The sequence below is a fragment of the Nycticebus coucang genome, chromosome 17, assembly GCF_027406575.1.
Source record: "Nycticebus coucang isolate mNycCou1 chromosome 17, mNycCou1.pri, whole genome shotgun sequence".
Classification (NCBI taxonomy): Eukaryota; Metazoa; Chordata; class Mammalia; order Primates; family Lorisidae; genus Nycticebus; species Nycticebus coucang.
Genome location: NC_069796.1, coordinates 18,176,417 through 18,199,525, shown reverse-complemented (window position 1 = coordinate 18,199,525; position 23,109 = coordinate 18,176,417). Strand labels below are relative to the sequence as shown.

Below are 23,109 nucleotides of genomic sequence, written 5' to 3'. Positions count from 1 at the left end.
CTTCAGTGGGGAATTCAAGCCATTAACATTTATGGAGATAATTGATAAGTGTGGTAGTATTCTATTCGTCTTATTTGGTGAGAGTCCATTGCTTAGTTTTATCTTTTGCATCAGTGTGGAGGTTAGGTTCTGTCCTTTGATTTCTGAGTTCTTACTTTGCTGCTGATCCATTGTGGTGGTCAGTGTGCAGAACAGGTTGAAGTATTCCCTGTAGAGCTGGTCTTGTTGTGGTGAATTTCCTCAATGTTTGTATATCCGTAAATGATTTGATTTCTCCATCAATTTTGAAGCTTAGCTTAGCAGGGTACAGAATTCTGGGCTGAAAATTGTTCTGTTTAAGTAGATTAAAGGTAGATGACCATTGTCTTCTTGCTTGGAAAGTTTCATTAGAGAAGTCTGAGGTCACTCTGATGGATTTGCCCCTGTAGGTCAACTGGCGCTTACTCCTGGCAGCTTGCAGAATCTTTTCTTTTGTCTTGACTTTGGACAGGTTCATCACAATGTGTCTTGGAGAAGCTCGGTTAGAGTTGAGGCGACCTGGGGTCCGATAGCCCTCTGAAAGCAGTGTGTCAGAATCTTTGGTGATGTTTGGGAAATTTTCTTTTATAATATTCTCTAGTATGGCTTCCATTCCTCTGGGGCATTCTTCTTCCCCTTCTGGAATTCCTATAACTCGTATGTTGGAACGTTTCATAAAGTCCCATAATTCTGACAGTGAACGTTCTGCTTTCTCTCTCTTCTTTTCTGCCTCTTTTACTATCTGAGTTATCTCAAAAACTTTGTCTTCTACCTCTGAAATTCTTTCTTCTGCATGGTCTAACCTGTTGCTGATACTTTCCATTGCATCTTTAAGTTCCCTGATTGACTGTTTCATTTCCTTCAGCTCTGCTATATCCTTTTTATATTCTTCATATCGTTCATCTCTGATTTGATTCTGTTTTTGGATTTCCTTTTGGTTATTTTCCACTTTATTAGCAGTTTCCTTCATTGTTTCCATCATTTCTTTCATTGTTTTCAACATGTGTATTCTAAATTCCCTTTCTGTCATTCCTAACATTTCTGTATAGGTGGAATCCTCTGCAGTAGCTACCTCATGGTCCCTTGGCGGGGTTGTTCTGGACTGGTTCTTCATGTTGCCTGGAGTTTTCTGCTGATTCTTCCTCATGAGTGATTTCTTTTATCTGTTTCCTTGCCCTAATTTTCCTTTCACTTCCTCTTGCTCTTTAAGTTCTTGTGCCTGTGGACTAAGGGTTACAGGACCAGAAAGGTGAGAAGGTTGAAGAGCAAAAAAGGGATGAAAGAAAGGAGGACCGAGTGATAAGAAAAAAAAGAAAGATAGAGAAAGGAGAGGGGGTAGGGATAAGGAATATTGACAAAAAGAAGAGAGGCACAGAAAGAGGGAGACAGGGCAATATAGGTGTACAGTAGGGTACTTTGACACAACCTTAAAAAACCCCACCTTCTGGGGGTTGGGTGCCCAGTTGGGTGGTTCCCTTGAGGTCAGCAGCTCTTTGCTAACCTGGTCAGACACAGTACCCCACCTCCACCAAGTAGAGAGGAAAGACAAAAATGCTATAAATCAAACTAAAACAAGCAAACAAAACTTTATGGCGATAAAATTGGGTGAAAAACCAAGTGATAGCGGTAGAAACACTAGGAAAAATGAAGTTGTAGTTATTAAAAAAGGCAGCAATGGGAAATTATAATTAAACTAGAAAAATTGAGAAAGAAAAAGGGATCTGTATGGAAAAGATTGAAATTAAGAAACAAAAGAACATCAACAACGTCAAAATAAACAAACAAAAAAACCCAACCAAACAAAAAAAAAAGAAAAAAAAATACACAACCAAAAACAAAGCAGTTTGTATATGTTGTTGAATATTGTCTGGGCAACACGTGGTCTTTTGGGGTATGAGATGTTAGTCACAGTTCTGAAACGACTGGAGGCTGCTGATTTCTCAAACCCCAGCAGGTAGACACCCTAAATCTCTCTTCAGCCCACTTAAAAGGCACTTTGAACTTGTAAACTTGCTGAGCAGAAGCTTTCCCAGCTTTCTCGCTGGAATCACTGCTGAAGTGGCTATCCACTTACTCAGTGTGCCAAAACCGGTCTCACGCAAGTTCTGCTTTTTACCTTCCCATATCTAAACAACATGCTTTTACAGTGAGTTCTGGATTTCTCAATTTTAGAAATAAATCTCAGAATAAACTTTTCTCCATCATTCTAATATAGCCTCAATTTTTTTTTGGTTAAATTGGTGTAATACTTTACTGTTTTCATTACATATATGGAAATACAATTAATAGCCAAATCACTTGGTATATGATCATGCCCTTCCTTTCCCGTAGAACTTTTTCTTCCTTTGGTGTTTATAATTGCTAGTTTTTCCATTTGCTTAGTTTTCTATGTGGCTACTATTATTAGTCTCAATACTTAGCTAGAGCTATAAAGAGAATCTCAGTATAGTCAATCACATCATGTTGAATGGTCCTGATTTCTCTGATGTTGATTTCCTTAAGCACCTAACAGTATGACAGCTAGATTTACAGATGGTTGGTTTGACTAAAAGAAACCTATTTTCTATAAGGAGAAAGTTACTAAACGTTTTTCCCACTATTTAATAAAATAATGATCAGTAAATCAAAAGTATAGTTCACGTTAAGATATTTATTACCTGCAAGATCATGACCTGCAAAGGGATAGAAAGTCTTCAAATTGTTGAGCACCAATTGCACCATTGCCAATCGCATCAACGACCAACTAAAAATAAAGCAATAATGAAGTCATTAAAGATTTATATATGGACTTAAATGAGTACACCACCCTTTGACCCAATAATTCCACGAACAGGGATCTACTTTGAAGATAGATATTCCTCCCCAAAACAAATTAATATTTGCATGCAGTTATTCACATAAGCATTATATATAATAGCATAAGAGTAGAAATAACCAAATTGTCCATCAATTTGAATAACTACCCTGTTTCCCCGAAAATAAGACATCCTCCGAAAATAAGACCTACTCACAGGAAAGATAAGACGTCCCCTGAAAATAAGACCTAGCGCGTCTTTGGGAGCACACCTTAATATAAGACACTGTGTTACTTTCGGGGAAACACGTAGTTTTGAACTATGGAATATTAGGGTAACCATTAAGAAGAATAAAGATGTTCCAGTATACAAAGTATCTCAGGAATGGAAGAAAAAGTATCCAATGTACTCAGCTCTACTATGAAGCTAATTTATAGCTTTCGCATGAAGGCTATAACCCAACTATAGCACAAGACTATGGGGAAAGGGCCAAGGAAGGGGAAGGGGAAGGGGGGGAGGTTTTGGTGGAGGGAGGGGAATGGGTGGGGCCACATCTACAGTGCATCTTAGAATGGGTACAGGCAAAACTTACTAAATGCAGAATACAAATGCCTGCATACAGTAACTAAGAAAATGCCATGAAGGCTACGTTGAACAGTTTGATGAGAATATTTCAGATTGTATATGAAACCCGCACATTGTACCCCTTGATTGCACTAATGTACACAGCTACAATTTAACAATAAAAATAAATAAATTAAAAAAAAGACGTTCCAGTATGAATTAAATAAAAATCAAGTTGCAAAGCAAGCTGCAGAACACCACACTATGTAGTCCAAATGCATATGGATACAGATATATATTATTTTTGTAAGCAAAAGCATATAGATACAGATACATATCTGTATTTTTTGCAAACAGGATATCTAATAAAGGGGGGTTTTATGTAGATAGTGTAGAGAAGAACTCGGATGGAGAAAATAGAAATGTAAGTGAGACTTCTAATTTCAAAGTTTTATATAGTTTGTAAAGAAAGGTGTTTCAGCTTCTCGTTTATTTCAAGTGAAACAGTTATTTTTTAACTGTGATAAAATACACATAACATAAAACTTACCATTTTAGCCATTTTGTTCTTTTTTGGTTTTTGTTTTTTTGAGACAGGGTCTTTCTCTGTTATCAGGATTGTAGTGCAGTGGCATCATCTTACTTCCTATCTGGAGCTATAGGCATGTGCCACTATACCTAGTTAATGTTTCTAATTTTGTAGACATAGGGTCTCACTCTGGCTTGGGCTGTTCTTCAATTCCTGGCCTCTAGCAATCCTCCTACCTTGGCCTCTCAAAGTACTAGGATTATAGGCACAAACCACTGCATTCTTCCTATTTTATTTAAGCATACAGTTTGATAACATATGCAACTACCTCCTAGCTCCAAAATGCTCTTCATCTTGCAAAGCTATAACTGTATGCTCATTCAACAGTAACTCTCCATTCGTCCCCCTCCCCAGCAACCACTATTCTACTTTCAGTCTCAATGGACTTGACTATTCCAGATACCTCATATAAGTGAAATCAATCACTATTTCCCTTTTTGTGACCGACTTCACTCAGCATATGTACTCAGGGTTCATTCATGGTGTACTATGTGTCAGGATTTCCTTCCTACTCAAGGCTGAATGACATACCATTGTGTGAAGAGTATATTTTGTTTATTTACTCATCTGTCAACACTCAGATTGTTTCTTCCCTTTGGTTACTGTAAATAATGTCACTATGAACACAGATGTACAAATATCTGTTCAGATCCCTGCTTTCAATTCTTTTGGGTATATACCCAGAGTGGAATTGCTACATCATTTGATAATTACATTTAATAATTTTTAAGACACCTTTATATTGTTTTCCACAGTAGCCACACCATTTCACATTCCCACCCACAGGACACAAAGACTCTCATTTCTCCTCATCCCTGCTAATCCTGTTTGGTTTTGATAGTCATCCTAATGGGTATGAGATGGTATCCCATTGTGGGTTTGATGTGCATCTCTCTAATGATTAGTGATATTAAGCATCTTTTTGTGTACTTATATATAAACATGTCAATAAAGACAAGATAATATTCCATCACTCGTAAATGTAAGAATATGTAGTACTGGAGCTAAAGTTGACCATTTTGAACATTTATGATTTTTTATAACATCAAAAGCTTTTTTAATCGCTTCTCAATCTTTGGCTAAGATCAAGTGCAAAAGCTTTTTTTTTTTTTTTTTTGTAGAGACAGGGTCTCATTTTATCACCCTCGGTAGAGTGCCATTGCATCACAGTTCACAGCAACCTCCAACTTCTAGATTTAGGCGATTCTCTTGCCTCAGCCTCCCGAGTAGCTGGGACTACAGGAACCTGCCATAACGCCCAGCTATTTTTCGTTGGGAGTTTGGCCAGGGCTGGGTTTGAACCCAGCACCCTTGGCATATGGGGCCGGCACCCTACTCACTGAGCCAGAGGCACCGCCCCGCAAAAGCTTTTTTAAGAGAGTACTTATTGTTATCTTATAGTACTAGTATTCTATTGTACTATAGGTTTTCTAGGCTAAAACAGTGGATCTTGTCTATGTTAAGGATCATGCCTCCAAAAGGCAAGGCATAATCTGAGAGCAGGATTTGTGAGATCTCTGAGACCATTATATATGGTCCCTTCATGCATAATCAGAAGTCAACTGAGTTAATCAACAACCAAAAAAGCCAACAATCCCTTATATCAATGGGCAAAAGAGATGAATAGAACCTTCTCTAAAGCAAATAGACAAATGGCTAACAAACATATGAAACATATGAAAAAATGCTCATCGCCCCTAATTATTAGAGAAATGAAAATCAAACCATCCTAAGACATTACCTAACCCCAGTGAGAATGGCCCACATCACAAAATCTCAAAACTGCAGATGCTGGTATGGATGTGGAGAGAAGGGAACACTTTTACACTGCTGGTAGGACTGAAAACTAATACAACCTTTTTGGAAGGAAGTATAGAGAACTCTCAAAGAACTCAAACTAGACTTCCCATTTGATCTTGCAACGCAGAAGAAAAAAATTCATTTTATCATAAGGACATCTGCACTAGACTGTTTATCGAACCTCAATTTACAATTGCCAAACTATGGAAACAACTTAAATGCCCACAGACCCAGGAATGGATTAACAAGCTGTGGTGTATGTGTACCACGGAATACTATTCAGCAACTATAAAAGATGGAGACTTTACATCTTTTGTATTAACCTGGATGGACTTGAAACACATTCTTCTTAGTAAAGCATCACAAGAATGGAGAAGCAAGAATCCAGTGTACACAATTCTGATATGAGGACAACTGATGACCTAGTACATGGTGGGGCATGAGGGAAGGTGGGAGTGGAGAGAAGGAAAGAGGAAAGGGGGTGGTGGGGTCACGGTGTGTGGCCCACCTCTTAGAGGTGGGACACAATTACAAGAGGGACTTTGCCTAACAAATGCAATGAGTGTAACCTGGTTCTCTATGCCTTCAGTGAATCCTCAACAATAAAAAAAAAGTTAACTGAGAAATTATTATATATTTATTGTTAAATAAAGAATTTCAACCAAGTAATCTGAGTTATAATTCACCAAGCTTTTAATTTCACAGATATTATTTTTAAAATATTTATATAAACCATGATGATGTTTTTAAAATGTAACATTCCTTACCTATATGAATTTGAATTAGAATGCTCCTGGAGATGGAAATCTGTTGCTAAAACATCATCATCATCATCATCATTGTCACTTTCCAGACTCTCTTCTGAATCATATTCTGCTCTACTTTGGGAAGGGGGTAGAAAAGGCTAAAATAAAAAAAAGTTATGAGATTTATCATCCAAATATCTGATTTAATATATTCAAACTCATAATCTAATAGTAATAATTTATACCATTTGCAGATATAATATTACCATTCTGTGCCTTTGACATCACTTTACACAATTCCATTATTTATTCATCCAGTCAACAAAAGATTTATCCACTATGTGCCAAAAAGTATACTTAAGAATATTTAAGTGGGGGGGGACAGAAAGAGGGAAGGAGGGAGGTGGGTGGGGCCTTGGTGTGTGTCACACTTTATGGGGGCGAGACATGATTGCAAGAGGGACTTTACCTAACAATTGCAATCAGTGTAACCTGGCTTATTGTACCCTCAATGAATCCCCAACAATAAAAAAAAAAAAAAAAAAAGAATATTTAAGTATATTAAGACATAATTAAGTATACATAAGAACATTTAAGATGGACATAGTCGTTACCCTTCTGGAGTTTACATTTTAGCAGAAAAGATAGGCAAATACAGAAAACTAAATGCAAACTGTATTATGTGCTATAAGGAAAAAAAAAGTTAGGCCAAGCTCATGCCTATAATCCCAGTACTCTGGGAAGCTGAGACAGGTGGATTGCTTGAGTTCAGGAGTTCAAAACCAGCCTGAGCCAGAGCAAGATCCTAGCTCTAAAAACTAACCAGGTGCTGTGGCAGGCGCCTGTAGGTCGTCCCAGCTTTTTGGGTAGCTGAGGCAAGAGGATCACTTGAGCCCAAGAGTTTGGTTGCTGTGACACCACAGCACTCTACCGAGGGTGACAAACTGAGACTTTGTCTCCATTTAAAAAAAAAAAGAGTTGAAATGGAGAATAAGGAAAATTGAGATAAGATAATCACAGAAGGCCTCTTTGAAAAGCAGCTTTTAAGTGAGATCTAAAGGACAGAAGGAACAAGCTATACAAGAGACACGACAAAAGTTTTGATATACAAAAATTAAGAAATGCAAAAAATCATTTTGATTACTATAGTTTCTCAAACTAACTGCCAGCATACTCTATGACAGTGGTTCTTGACCCGTGGGTCGCGGCCCACAGGAACTGTATTAAAGGGCCGCAGCATTAGGAAGGTTGAGAACCACTGTCCTATGAACTTTTGCATTCTTGTAAACCATTTTTGAAAACAATCTTTCCACTCATTTTCTTTAAGTGGTATAAGCTCATTTTTGTAGGTGTGAACAGCTTCTTCAGGGACAGAGAACCTTCTTCCTACACATGTCATTTGTAACTGTAGGTAGCAGGGGCCAGTTCAATAAGTCCTTGCTAAGTATGAGGATAAGTGTTGAAAGAAAGGTTGAAGAGAGTAACAGATACCAACTCCGATGGGGTCTTGCAGGCTATGGTGAAGGAGTGCAAGGCTGAGGACAGTTAATGAGGCGCATATGTTAAGAATATTGTTCTGACCCACTCTCTTTTGAGAGAAAAGTCAAATAGCAAGAGCTGACACGAGGACACCAGTGACACACAGGTGTTAGTGACAAAGCTGGGGAGGAATAACAGATTAAGACGCGTTCTGGAGAAAGCACTGACAGACTTCCTGATAGATTTGGACAGCAAGGAAAAGTGAGAAAAAAAGAACAATTTCTAGGTTTCTGACCTGAGCAATTATAAAGATGAAGATGCTATTCACTAAGGTAGAAGTATTATGGCAAAAAAGGGAGGTATTAGAGAAAACAAATATCAAATGACCAAATCTTGAAGAAGACTAACATTCGAGAGTCAAGTAGAAGAGGAAGGATAAAAAAAGACTATGAAGGAATAAACAGTGAGCTTAAAAACAAAAACAGACTAGAAGAGACTGACATCAAGAGAACAGGAGAGACAAACATTTCAAGGAAGGAGGTGATCAAGTGTACTGAACTATGCTAAGGGGTCAGATAAGATGATAAAAAAGTGTCAGTTACATCTGACATGGATACCACCAGAATTTCAGCAAGAGCCATTTCAGTGGTTTAATTGGGCCCAAAGTTATACAAGTAAATATGAAAGGGCAATAAAGTAATAGAAAAAAAACGTGTATGATAGTTTTGAAAAGCTGAGTGTTGGGACGCATTTACGTCCTGATGTGAAGATAGGAGAGAGAGTAGAGAAGAAGAGTGAGGAGGAGAGTCAGAAGAGAGCTGCAGGGGCCGGCGCCTGTGGCTCAGTTGGTTAGGCGCCAGCCCCATATACTGAGGCTGGCGGGTTCAAACCCAGCCCTGGCTGAACTGCAACAAAAAAAAAAAAAAAAGAAGAGAGCTGCAGGAAGGGGTCCCCCCAACTCCATCAGACGGAAGGCTAAGATGGGAGTGTGGGGAGACTGGATTATAACTTTATCACAGGATGATGAAAGAATACTGATTCTATTTTTCTCAGTGACTTATTTGGTGAGTACATCAGTTACGAGTGAGAATAGAATGGAAGAGATGTGGGAAGTTTCAAAAAAGTTGTAAAATCTTGGATCTAGGGGAGTCCAAGAAACACAATGTCTGAACAGCTGCATAAAGAGCTTGATAAATCCTCTCCCCCAAAACAACAATCAAACTAGACGAAGCTGTCAAAAACAACCAGTAGAAATCGACCAAATGCATAAAACACATGGAGAAGCATTTACTTAAGAAAATCTATGGAATATGGGTAAAACAATGAGAAGTATGGCCAAGGGCTCTTCCTATCACAACCAGATTTCTGCAGTCTAAAGCTCTACCAGGGCCAGCAGGGCAGGCTTCTTGATACACTGTCAGAGTGGACTATTTGTAAAATCCCATGTCCAGGACTATTACCAAAAACAAGAGATCACATTAGCAAACAATTAAGAAAGGCTAATACCTGAACTACCTTGAGGGTGTGATACAGACTGAGGCTTAGGGAGTCCCCAGAAATTTAATAAGGAAATCCAGGAACAAGAAGCTAAAGAAAGTCTTGCTAACCAATAATACTATATCCAGCAAAACAATCTTTAAAAAAATGAGGCTGAAATAAAAATATTCTAAGATAAATGAAGTACTTAATAATGTGAGTTGAATGAATGAATGTGAGTACTTAACAATGTGAGATGAATGAATGAATGACTCTATAAAAGGCAGTGAGGAACAATACTCCTTTCAATATCTGAAAACATGTAGAATCGAAGAAAGAGAAAGCCACAGCTTAAGAGGCCTGGGAAACTGGTGTCACCAGAGGACCATAAGACGTTAATTAATAGAAGGAAATAAAGAGAACACCCAGAAGTTGAGAATGTAAAGAATTTGGCTGATCATACAACAAGCAGAATATAGACCCAGGCAGTCCTTCCTTGGCACAGTAATGTATGACTGTAAAAATGACCAGGCAAACAGAAACTATACAAGCAATATTAATAATCAATGGGAAAATTTACAAATATTCTGTGAACTTTAAAAATATTTGTCAAAACACTGAAACCTCTCTTACTGTCAGCTATAAAGATATAGGAAAATGTTTTAAACAGTAAAATTAATCTTTTAAATAATGTAATTAAAATGTTAGAAATATCTGAGAATTAAAATGTTTTATTTCTTTTTAATTTTTTTTATTGTTGGGTACAATAAGCCAGGTACAATAAGCCAGGTTACACTGATTGCAATTGTTAGGCAAAGTCCCTCTTGCAATCATGTCTTGCCCCCATAAAGTGTGACACACACCAAGGCCCCACCTCACTCCCTCCGTCCCTCTTCCTGCTTCCACCCCCCATAACCTTAATTGTCATTAATTGTCCTCATATCAAAATTGAGTACATAGGATTCATGCTTCTCCATTCTTGTGATGCTTTACTAAGAATAACGTCTTCCACTTCCATCCAGGTTAATATGAAGGATGTAAAGTCTCTGTTTTTTTTAATGGCTGAATAGTATTCCATGGTGTACATATACCACAGCTTGTTAATCCATTCCTGGGTTGGTGGGCATTTAGGCTGTTTCCACATTTTGGCGATTGTAAATTGAGCTGCAATAAACAGTCTAGTACAACTGTCCTTATGATAAAAGGATTTTTTTCCTTCTGGGTAGATGCCCAGTAATGGGATTGCAGGATCAAATGGGAAGTCTAGCTTCAGTGCTTTCAGGTGTCTCCATACTTCCTTCCAGAAAGGTTGTACTAGTTTGCAGTCCCACCAGCAGTGTAAAAGTGTTCCCTTCTCTCCACATCCACGCAAGCATCTGCAGTTTTGAGATTTTGTGATGTGGGCCATTCTTACTGGGGTTAAATGATACCTCAGGGTTGTTTTGATTTGCATTTCTCTAATATATAGAGATGACGAACATTTTTTCATGTGTTTGTTGGCCATTCGTCTGTCATGTTTAGAGAAGGTTCTATTCATGTCTCTTTCTCATTGATATATGGGATTGTTGGCTTTTTTCATGTGGATTAATTTGAGTTCTCTATTGATCCTAGTTATCAAGCTTTTGTCTGATTGAAAATATGCAAATATCCTTTCCCATTGTGTAGGTTGTCTCTTTGCTTTGGTTATTGTCTCCTTAGCTGTACAGAAGCTTTTCAGTTTAATGAAGTCCCATTTGTTTATTTTTGTTGTTGTTGCAATTGCCATGGCAGTCTCCTTCATGAAGTTTTTCCCCAGGCCAATATCTTCCAGTGTTTTTCCTATGCTTTCTTTCAGGATTTTTATTGTTTCATGCTTTAAATTTAAGTCCTTTATCCATCTTGAATCAATTTCTGTGAGTGGGGAAAGGTGTGGGTCCAGTTTCAGTCTTTTCCATGTAGACATCCAGTTCTCCCAACACCATTTATTGAATAGGGAGTCTTTCCCCCAAGGTAAGTTCTTGTTTGGTTTATCAAGGATCAGGTGGTTGTAAGATGTTAGTTTCATTTCCTGTTTTTCAATTCAATTCCAAGTGTCTATTTCTCTGTTTTTGTACCAGTACCATGCTGTCTTGACCACTATGGCTTTGCAGTACAGACTAAAATCTGGTATACTGATGCCCCCAGCTTTATTTTTATTACTAAGAACTGCCTTAGCTATACGGGTTTTTTTCCGGTTCCATACAAAACGCAGAATCATTTTCTCCAAATCTTGAAAGTACGATATTGGTATTTTGATAGGAATGGCATTGAATAGGTAGATTGCTTTGGGAAGTATAGACATTTTAACAATGTTGATTCTTCCCATCCATGAGCATGGTATGCTCTTCCATTTGTTAATATCCTCTGCTATTTCCTTTCTGAGGATTTCATAATTTTCTTTACAGAGGTCCTTCACCTCCTTCGTTAGGTATATTCCGAGGTATTTCATTTTCTCTGAAACTATGGTGACGATAGTTGTGTCCTTAATTACCTTCTCATCTTGACTGTTATTGGTGTACACAAAGGCTACTGACTTGTGGACATTGATTTTATATCCTGAAACATTACTGTATTTTTTGATGAATTATAGGAGTCTTGTGGTTGAGTCTTTGGGGTTCTCTAAGTATAAGATCATGTCATCAGCGAATAGGGAGAGTTTGACCTCCTCTGCTCCCATTTGGATTCCCTTTATTTCCTTGTCTTGCCTAATTGTATTGGCTAGAACTTCCAGCACTATGTTGAATAGTAAAGGTGACAGAGGACAACCTTCTCTGGTTCCAGTTCTAAGGGGAAAAGCTTTCAGTTTTACTCCATTCAGTAAAATATTAGCTGTGGTTTGTCACAGATAACTTCAATCAGTTTTAGAAATGTGCCACCTATGCCTATACTCTTCAGTGTTCTAATTAGAAAAGGATGCTCGATTTTATCAAATGTTTTTTCTGCATCTATTGAGAGGATCTTTATTTTTGCCTCTTTTAATATGGTGGATAACGTTTATGGACTTGCGTATGTTAAACCAGCCTTGCATCCCTGGGATGAAGCCTACTTGATCATGATGAATGACTTTTTTGATGATAAGCTGTAATCTATTGGCTAGGATTTTGTTGAGAATTTTTGCATCTATATTCATGAGTGAGATTGGTCTGAAATTCTCCTTTTTGTTTGGGTCTTTTCCTGGTTTTGGTATCAGGGTGATGTTTGCTTCATAGAATGTGTTGGGGAAGATTCCTTCTTCCTCAGTTTTTTGGAATAATTTCTGCAGTACAGGAATAAGCTCTTCCTTGAAGGTTTGATAGAATTCTGGTGTGAAGCCATCTGGACCAGGGCATTTTTTGGTTGGAAGATTTTTTATTGTTTCTTTGATCTCAGTGCTTGAAATTGGTCTGTTCAGGAGCTCTATTTCTTCCTGGCTGAGTCTAGGGAGAGGGTGTGATTCCAAATATTGATCCATTTCCTTCACATTGTCATATTTCTGGGCATAGAGTTTCTGGTAGTATTCAGAGATGATCTCTTGTATCTCTGTGGGATCAGTTGTTATTTCCCCTTTATCATTTCTGATTGAGCTTACTAGAGATTTTACTTTTCTGTTCCTCATTAGTCTGGCCAATGGTTTATCTATTTTATTTATTTTTTCAAAAAACCAACTCCTTGTTTCATTAATTTTCTGAATGTTTCTTTCGTTTTCAATTTCATTGATATCAGATTTGATTTTGGATATTTCTTTTCTTCTACTGAGTTTAGGCTTAGATTGTTCTTCTTTTTCCAATTCCATAAGATCTCTTGTGAGATTGTTGATGTGCTCTCTTTCTGTTTTTCGAATGTAGGCATCTAAAGCGATGAATTTTCCTCTCAAAACTGCTTTTGCAGTATCCCAGAGGTTTTGGTAGCTTGTGTCTTCATTGTTGTTATGCTCAAGGAAGTTAATGATTTCCTGTTTTATTTCTTCCTGCACCCATCTGTTATTCAACAGAAGATTGTTTAATTTCCATGCCTTTGGGTGGGGTCGAGGATTTTTGTTAGAGTTGAGTTCCACCTTTAGTGCCTTATGGTCTGAGAAGATACAAGGTAAAATTTCAGTTCTTTTGATTCTGTTGATATTTGTTTTGTGTCCCAGGATATGATCAATTTTGGAGAATGTTCCATGGGGTGATGAGAAGAATGTATATTCTTTATCTTTGGGGTGGAGTGTTCTATATGCGTTGATCAAGCACAGTTGTTCTAGGGTCTCATTTAAATCTCTTATATCTTTGTTTAATTTCTGTTTAGAGGATCTGTCCAGCTCTGTAAGAGGAGTGTTAAAGTCCCCTGTTATTATGGTATTATGAGATATCATATTGCTCAGACTGAGTAAGGTCTGTTTTAAGAACCTGGGAGCATTTAAATTGAGTGCATAAATATTTAGAATTGAAACATCTTCTTGTGGTATTTTTCCCTTGACCCATATAAAGTGACCATCTTTGTCTTTTTTGACTTTAGTTGCTTTAAATCCACATGTATCTGAAAATAAGATCACAACTCCTCTTTTCTTCTGAATTCCATTTGCCTGAAAAATTGTCTTCCAACCCTTGACTCGGAACTTTAATTTGTCTTTTGAAGCCCGTGTGTTTCTTGCAGACAGCAAATGGATAGCTTGTGTTTTTTAATCCAGTCAGCCAATCTATGTCTATTCAGTGGGGAATTCAAGCCTTTAACATTTATTGAGATAATTGATAAGTATGGTAGTATTCTATTCATCTTATTTTGTTAGAGTCCATTGCTTAGTTTTATCTTTTGCATCAGTGTGGAGGTTAGGTTCTGTCCTTTAATTTCTGAGTTCTTACTTTGCTGCTGACCATTGTGGTGGTCAGTGTGCAGAACAGGTTGAAGTATTTCCTGTAGAGCTGGTCTTGTGGCGAATTTCCTCAATGTTTGTATATCCGTAAATGATTTGATTTCTCCATCAATTTTTAAGCTTAGCTTAGCAGGGTACAGAATTCTGGGCTGGAAATTGTTCTGTTTAAGTACATTAAAGGTAGATGACCATTGTCTTCTTGCTTGGAAAGTTTTATTAGAGAAGTCTGCGGTCACTCTGATGGATTTGCCCCTGTAGGTCAACTGGCGCTTACTCCTGGCAGCTTGCAGAATCTTTTCTTTTGTCTTGAATTTGGACAGGTTCATCACAATGTGTCTTGGAGAAGCTCAGTTAGAGTTGAGGCGACCTGGGGTCCAATATCCCTCTGAAAGCAGTGTGTCAGAATCTTTGGTGATATTTAGGAAATTTTCTTTTATAATATTCTCTAGTATGGTTTCCATTCCTCTGGGGCATTCTTCTTCCCCTTCTGGGATCCCTATAACTCGTATGTTGGAATGCTTCATAAAGTCCCATAATTCTGACAGTGAACGTTCTGCTTTCTCTATCTTCTTTTCTGCCTCTTTTACTATCTGAGGTATCTCAAGAACTTTGTCTTCTACCTCTGAAATTCTTTCTTCTGCATGGTCTAACCTGATACTTTACATTGCATCTTTAAGTTCCCTAATTGACTGTTTCAGTTCCTTCAGCTCCGCTATATCCTTTTTATATTCTTCATACCATTCATCTCTTATTTGATTCTGTTTTTGGATTTCCTTTTGGTTATTTTCCACTTTATTAGCAGTTTCCTTCATTGTTTCCATCATTTCTTTCCTTGTTTTCATCATGTGTATTCTAAATTCCCTTTCTGTCATTCCTAACATTTCTTTATAGGTGGAATCCTCTGCAGTAGCTATCTCATGGTCCCTTGGCGGGGTAGTTCTGGACTGGTTCTAAGTTTTCTGCTGATTCTTCCTCATGAGTGATTTCTTTTATCTGTTTCCTTGCCCTAATTTTCCTTTCACTTCCTTTTGCTGTTTAAGTTCTCGTGCTTGTGGACTAAGGGTTAGATGAGTCCTTTTGGTATAGGACCAGAAGGGTGAGAAGGTTGAAGAGCAAGAAAGGGATGAAAGAAAGGGAGGACCAAGTGAAAAGAAAAAAAAAATAGAGAAAGGAGAGGGGGTGGGTAAAAGGAATATTGACGAAAAGAAGAGAGGCACAGAAAGAGGGAGACAGAGCAATATAGGTGTACAGTAGGGTACTTTGACACAACCTTAAAAAAACCCCACCTTCTTGGGGTGCCCAGTTGGGTGGTTCTCTTGAGGTCAGCAGCTCTTTGCTAACATGATCAGACACAGTACCCCACCTTCACCAAGTAGAGAGGAAAGACAAAAATGCTATAAATCAAACCAAAACAAGCAGACAGAAAACTTTACGGGATAAAATTGGGTGAAAATCCAAATAATATCGGTAGAAACACTAGCAAAAATGAAGTTCTAGTTATTGAAAAAAGCAGCAATTGGAAATTATAATTAAACTAGAAAAATTGAGAAAGAAAAAAGATCTGTACGGAAAAGGTTGAAATTAAAAAACAACATCAAAATAAATAATAAAACAACCAAAAAACAAACAAACAAAACACAACCAAAAACAAAGCAGTATATACATATTGTTGAATATTATCTGGGCAACACGTGGTCTTCTGGGATATGAGATGTTAATCACAGTTCTGATATGACTGGAGGCTGCTGATTTCTCAAACCCCAGCAGGTAGACACCCTAAATCTCTCTTCAGCCCACTTAAAAGGCACTTTGAACTTGTAAACTTGCTGAGCAGAAGCTTTCCCAGGAAAGTGCTTGTCGCTGGAATCACTGCTGAAGTGGCTATCCACTTACCCAGTGTGCCAAAACCGGTCTCACTCTGCCCCTTTGGGTTAGGTCTGCAAGGCGGCTCAGACCCCAGTCTTAGGCTACTCAGTTGTTAGGTTACCGGCTCCCACCCAATTCTAGCTCTGCGACCCTGAGGGCGGAGCTTTCTGTGGCAGATCAGTCACAGTGGCTCGCTGTGGCCCACAGCCAAACACTATTAGCTCCGTCTGGCTCAGCGGCTCAGACTGGGGCCCTAGACAACGGCCAAAGTTCTCCGCACTCCCGCTCAGGCTCTCCCCAAGGCAGTTCAACTGAGTGCCAAGTCCAAAGACACCAAAACAGTTCACAGGTAAGGCCTTTCCGGTTTGCAGTCTGCTACTGAACTTACAGTTGCGGGCAGGTTTAGACTGATTGAACACACGTGACCACTTGCCGGTTTTCCACTGTTTTAGTCCTCCTCTTGGGGTCCAGAAGTCTCTCGCTGACTCCCTGTATTCTCACAGGGCTGATGATAGGCAGATCCCACCAGCCAGAGATGCCTGGAGTCCTATCTCCCCAGACTCACGGTGCCCAGATGCAAGGAAGCTGTTACTCGGCTGCCATCTTGCTCTCCTCCCAAAATGTTTTATTTCTTTATTAAAAAATCAAGTTTAGTTTGAATAGTGATTGCCTTCTTCTAACTTTATCTCTTGGGATATGAAGCAAGCATCTTTTCTATGCCTTAATAAATAGTCGCTTTTTTTTTTTAACGTTTGTATCAGCTTCCAGTATTTTATTCTTTGCACTTTCAATGTTTTGAGTCCTCTCAATATAATGTTTTGTTTGCTTGCTTGCTATGGTCACCATCTGTGAAACATCTTCATCTATCCTTATAACTACTTTCTACATTTACGTTGATAATCCACCTTTACTAAATTCCTCTGGCTGCACAGCTACGGTCTTTTAAATAGCAGCAATGTCAACATTCCCACAGTTAGCTATTTCTTCTATAACTCAATGTTCTTTTGAATGTCACTCTTCATACTACTGCTTTTCATTTTTTTCTTGTTGCACTTTCATCTTAGTAGGCCAATTCCTTCTTTTAATTATCCAGTTTTGTAAAATATCACGTGAATTTATCATGTGAGTCAAGGAAGCAAAACAAATCCCATGTTTTGCTATGTGTGACTGAACAACAGGTGCTAAGTGATCCATCACTGAAAACCATTTAAAAGGTGCATCTTACTCACACTGTGATTTCTGGGAGGGAGAGCTAGCAAGGAAGTTTGTTCTTTATGCAATTAAATTTGAACCATGATTTGGAGGGAATGATGTTATTTAATTAAGCACTGGTACTTGGAATTCACACAGGTCAGAACAATGAAAGACTGTCTGTAGTAAAAGAAAAGACTTTGTATGGACATAGACAAACCAGGACACTTTGATTCCTTAACCACTACCAAGTACAGTGGTTAGCACATTTATCTAAGAACTTTGTTTTATTTAAACACAAAAGCCATAATTTATCAAAAACTACCTTGATAGGAAATATGGTCAAAATATTCCAGGATATATTTTTTGGGAAGGTAGCCTGATACTAACAAAAATTTTCTAAACTACAGTGGGAAAATGTTTGAAAGCACAAATAATTACACTTGTTTAAATCCCTTCACTTCCATTTGACCATGTATATATTGATCTGAAAAGTCCTTTGATTACCTTGGCTATGAAATAGTCCCAGATACTGAGTTCAGGTGGAATGAACTTCTCCTTAAGTGGCAGTGACTCCTGGCTTGCTGGTGGTGAGGAAGAGGTCGATGGGGTAGAATCTCTGCAAGACATTTTTGATGGCCTAAAATGTTTGTTCTGTTTCTCTCCTTCTCCAACTAGTGAAGAAACTAATAAGAAGAAAATCAAGTATTATTAAATTAAATACTATTTTCACTGTACTTATCTCACTTGTCTTTATATAAAACCTAAGGTTAAATACAAGTAAGTATACACAAAAAAAATTAAGTATAGAGCAGGTAAGAAAATAAGGGAAGACAACAATCACTTTGTATAGCAACCTCTATTTTTCCCTCAACTTGACCATCACTCTCTGAATGGTGACTTATCTATGTAGGATAAAAGGATATAATATCTTTCAGTAAATCAGTCTGCAGTTTAGCTATGAACCTGATTAAGATATTTCCTACATCCTTCTACCTTACTTTTTTTTAAAGAATATAATGGAATGTCAATGTACATTAAAAGCAACAGCTTACTTCTGAGATCCTTCAATAATTACTTGGCCTTATATTTACATATAAAATTACATTTTTCTTTAGAAAAAAAAATTTTTTTTTTTTTTTTTTTGAGACAGAGTCTCACTATGTCACCCACAGTAGAGTGCTATAGCATCACAGCTCACAGCAACCTCCAACTCCTGGGCTTAAGCGATTCTCCTACCTCAGCCTCCCAAGTAGCTGGAACTATAGGTACCCATCATAACTGTGCAGTTGTCATTGTTGTTTAGCTGGCCCGGGCCGGGTTGGAACCTGCCAGCCTCAGCTTATGTGGCTGGCACTATAACCACTGTGCTACGGGTGCCAAGCCTTGTTAGAAAATATTTTTTAAAATTCAAGCACCATAAGTACTCAAAGTTATTCAAACTTTTAGAAATGGCTCAGAGACGTAATTTTTAGTCAATAGAATTACAAAGAAAAAATGCAATCATTGTTTTATTTTCTAAAGACTCTACAGTTAAATAGTCAGTATTCTCTTTGTATTTTACCTTAAAATATAACAGAGATTAGCATTTAAAATGTAAAGCAAATATTTAATCAACACTAAATCACAAGATGCAAATCACCAGTATGGAATCAAGTATCTTACAGGCATGGCCATGACCTAATAGACAGGCAAGCAATTCCACATTAAGGCACACCAATATTCTCCTTCAATGTTTCCAATGAGATTTTACTTACCTTCTAAAGGAATGCAAACAGTTGTGCTGCAATACAATTTTGTTTTATTGTTTGAAGCTACTCAGCTTGCAGACACAGCATGCCATGCATTATATCAAGCTACAGTAAGCTGAGTTTAACGTAGTAATTTTGTTATTTCAGAAAAAAGGAAAGATGAATAAAATATTAGTATTCTAAGAGAGTGCTAAACAGTAGTATGATTATTACTTAATCTTTCATTAAATTCATGCATAATTTTTCTTGTTCTTATTAACATTTGATAATCAACAATTAAATTTTCAGTATACCTGTGATGTACATTAATACATACTCTAAAACTTAAACAGTGGTTTTACCAACTTCTTATCAAGTAAAAAATTTAGAATGTGGTGTTTTTTATTAACCTTTTAAAAAATTAATCCAAAGGTTTAAGATAAATTTATCATTTTCACATTACTGTTTTTCTTTTCTTTCTTTTTTAATTAAGGAAAGGGATCTTGCTCTATTTCCCTGACTGGCCTCAAACTCCTGGGCACAAGTAATTTTCCCATTCAGGCTCCCTGAAGGCACATGCCACTGTACTGGTTGCTCTTTTTTTTTATGTTATCAGAAGGCATGTGAACAAAGCAGCATAGATAATCTCTAAAAAACCTTAACTTATAAACAATTCTTAAAAGATTTCGCCAGGAGGAAAGAGCAAGATGGCTGACTTAAAGGTAGCTTTTATCAGACAGTCCCCAGCCAGGAGGAAAACTGAACTGAAGTGAACTTGGAGTAGTTGAAATTGGGGGACAGATTGAAGGGACAAGAAATTAAGGTGTTCGGCAGCCTCACTGGAACAAACGACAAGGGTGAAGAGGCGAAAGAAGAAGGGAGAGGGCAGAGAACAATTAGAGGGAACCAGACTTGGAAGAGCCTGGAGTTGAATAGAAGGGTAGTGGGGACTCCCCCCAACCCCCCACCCCCCACCTGAGTGAGGTGGACCACAGGAGCTCTCACCCCACGGAGAGTGTCAGCAGGCAACAAAGACCCAGCTTTCAGTGCATTTAGGCCTGGCTCTCTGGACCCCCTCCTGCCTGGCTAAAGAGTAAGCAATTTTGGCTCCAGCTGGCCTGTGGCCATAGCCCATCCTTCTTTTTCTTTGGTTGCAGAATAGAGGCCTACCTACCTCTGAACCCACAAGTTGAGAATGCTACTCTGGCTCAGAGAACCTGGAAAGGGTGCCTCTCCCCCAGGCACCAGAGAGCCAAAGGGACTTTGGACCCTACACAGCCCCCATAGCGACCACAAAAGCAAGTGTTGTAGAGTCCAGTTTTTCTCTCACTGGCATCTGGCAGGAATGACTGGGGGCAAACAAAATGAACAGAGGCCCTGCCTCCCCAGCATATCTGACAAAACTCAGAGCAAGCCTCTTCACCATAAGGCTCTGTGAAAGGGGACTGCCCCCCACCCCACCTCTAGCTTAGAGAAGGACAGGCCTAGCCTTGGGCCACCTGTTCTGGGAAATCCTGAGAGGGAATACTGTAAGCTGCGGACTCCCCTCCCGCAACCACAGGTGAAAGCCTGGTTTTTTGAATCTTGCTGGCAGGGCTGATACTTTGGCTGGGACAGTTCAGCTTGTTATCCCTAACCTGATGCCGGCCTAGGAGCATCACCCACCTGGAGGTCCTGCCCCAGCCCCACCCCACCCAGCTTAGAGAAAACAAGGCTGGTCCTCAGGAACCCCCATAACATGCAGTCCCAAAAGGGAGCTTTGGGAGACTGTGTGTGAAAAAGGTCATAGGAAAGAGCCGTGGCTCATTTAAATAGTCAGTAATGAAGGGGAGTGGTAAGCTCCACATCCTAGGGCCTCTGGATCTCATTCTATCCCACCGGTTTTAGTTTCTAAATGGTCTTAAAATCTTGCTGAGTGGTTTGGTATAACAACAAGCTGCTGCATCATTTTGACAGGCTTTGGAAGGGGAACAGTGAACTCCATACCCCAGGGTCTTTGAAACTATCAGCCCGCCTGTTTTAGTATCTAACAGGCCTCAAAATCCTGTTAAGCAGGCTAATTCTAGCAAGCAGCTGCTTTGCTCTGGCAGGACCTAGAAGGGGTGGGGCTAGCTCCACATCCCAGGACCTCTGAACTTGACATCAGCTCCTCAGAACAGGTATCCAAGTAGTCCTAATAACCTGAGTAGCTGACATTACAAGAAGTATTAATGTCAGCATGGTGCCAGCATGCCCTGGAATGTAAGTGGAGAACACACTCCTGGGGCCTATGAAACTGATACCAGCTCACCGGGATCAGGCAGCCAAAGAGCCCTAATACCCCCTAAGCAGCTGGTGGAACTAGGAGCTGCCACTTGGCACTGGCGAGTTCCTAAAAGGGGCATGGAGAGCTCTGCGTTTTGGGGCAGTTGGTTCCATCACCAGCCCATGTGATGACTCAATATCCAAAAGGCCCTAGAGCCAGGTGAATGGCACTATTGCTGGCAGATGGGTGTGCCTCTTGGTTGGCCCAGGCTCTGGCTTCCAGTCTCCACTTGCCATCTAGGAGCTGCCTAAGGAAATCAAAGTAGAATATCCCTCAACAATTTAGCACCTAACATTATAGCTTAAAAATTTTTTACATTTGGGTGATGCCTGTGGCTCAGTGGGTAGGGCACCGGCCCCATATACCGAGGGTGGTGGGTTCAAACCCGGCCTGGGCCAAACTGCAACAGAAAAAAGCAAAGTGTGTGGCAGGTGCCTGTAGTCCCAGCTACTCAGGAGGTTGAGGCAAGAAAATCACCTCAGCCCATGAGTTGGAGGTTGCTGTGAGCTGTGTGACACCACAGCACTCTACTGAGGGCGATAAAATAAGACTGTCGCTACAAAAAAAAAAAAAAAAGAAAGAAAAAGAAACAAAATCTTAAATTTAAAAAATTTAAATGGCCAAAAAGATAAATGGAATTGAAGAACAAAATCAAAAAAGAAGTCCAAAAACTGTCTCAAGAAATAAGCAAAACTGCCTCAGTGCCCATAGCACAGTGGTTACGGCGCCAGCCACATACACCAAAGTTGGTGGGTTTGAACCCAGCCCGGGCCAGCTAAAACAAAAATGACAACTGCAACAAAAAATAGCCGGGCATTGTGGCCAAGTAGTCCGGGCTACTTGGGAGGCTGAGGCAAGAGAATCACTTAAGCCCAGGAGTTTGAGGTTCCTGTGAGCTGTAACACCACAGCACTCTACCAAGGGTGACAAAGTGGGACTCTGTCTCAAAAAAAAAAAAGAAAAGAAAGAAAGAAGCAAAGTAAGCAAAACTAAAGACAAAGACCAAGGATTTGGCTACAATTGGGAAGGATATAACAGAGCTTAAAGAATTGAAAGAGGCAAAGATTTTCAAAACACAGTAAAGTCAAAACAACAGAGTAGAACATGGAGAAGAATGGATCTTAGAACTCGGGGCCTATAGCTCAGTGGTTACAGTGCCAGCCACATACACCAAGGCTTGCACGGACCAGGCCAGGACCAGCTAAACAGTGATGACAACTGCAACAACAAAAGAAAATAGCTGAGCATTGTGGCAGGCGCCTGGAGTCCCAGTTACTTGGGAGGCTGAGGCAAGAGAATCACTTAAGCCCAAAAGTTTGAGGTTGCTATGAGCTGTGACGCCACAGCACTCTACTGAGGGCAACATAGTGAGACTCAAAAAAAAGGAAATAAAGAAGAAACAAAGATTCCTCAAACAAAATGACAATGAAGCCACAAGCTTCCTTATCCTTTGCAGTCCTAAAAGGAAAATTTATCACATTAAATGCCCACATTCAAAAAACAGAAAGAGGGACCCCTTCCACCGTATTGAAACCTTTCCTGTCCTCTAATACACTATTACTCTATCACTTCAAAAAGAAAAAATTAAAAAAACTCCCAGGCTGGTCTTGAACTACTGGCCTCAATTGATCCTTCCACTCTGGCCTCCTGAAGTGCTGTAACTGTAAGAATGAGCCACTATACCCAGCCCAGATTTGTATT

At 39.1% G+C, this 23,109-nt stretch overlaps 1 protein-coding gene across 4 annotated transcripts in view; it reads right to left on the bottom strand.

Moving 5' to 3' along the window:
- Positions 1-23,109, bottom strand: part of DMXL1 (Dmx like 1) — a 193,181-nt gene that overhangs the window by 63,791 nt on the left and 106,281 nt on the right. For all 4 annotated transcript variants that reach the window (XM_053566527.1, XM_053566526.1, XM_053566528.1 and 1 more), the window contains 3 exons: positions 17,881-18,059; positions 6,534-6,670; positions 2,676-2,761 (listed from right to left, as the gene is read on the bottom strand). In XM_053566527.1, coding sequence (XP_053422502.1) covers positions 2,676-2,761; positions 6,534-6,670; positions 17,881-18,059 — 402 coding nt within the window. The remainder of the gene's footprint in view (positions 1-2,675; positions 2,762-6,533; positions 6,671-17,880; positions 18,060-23,109) is intronic.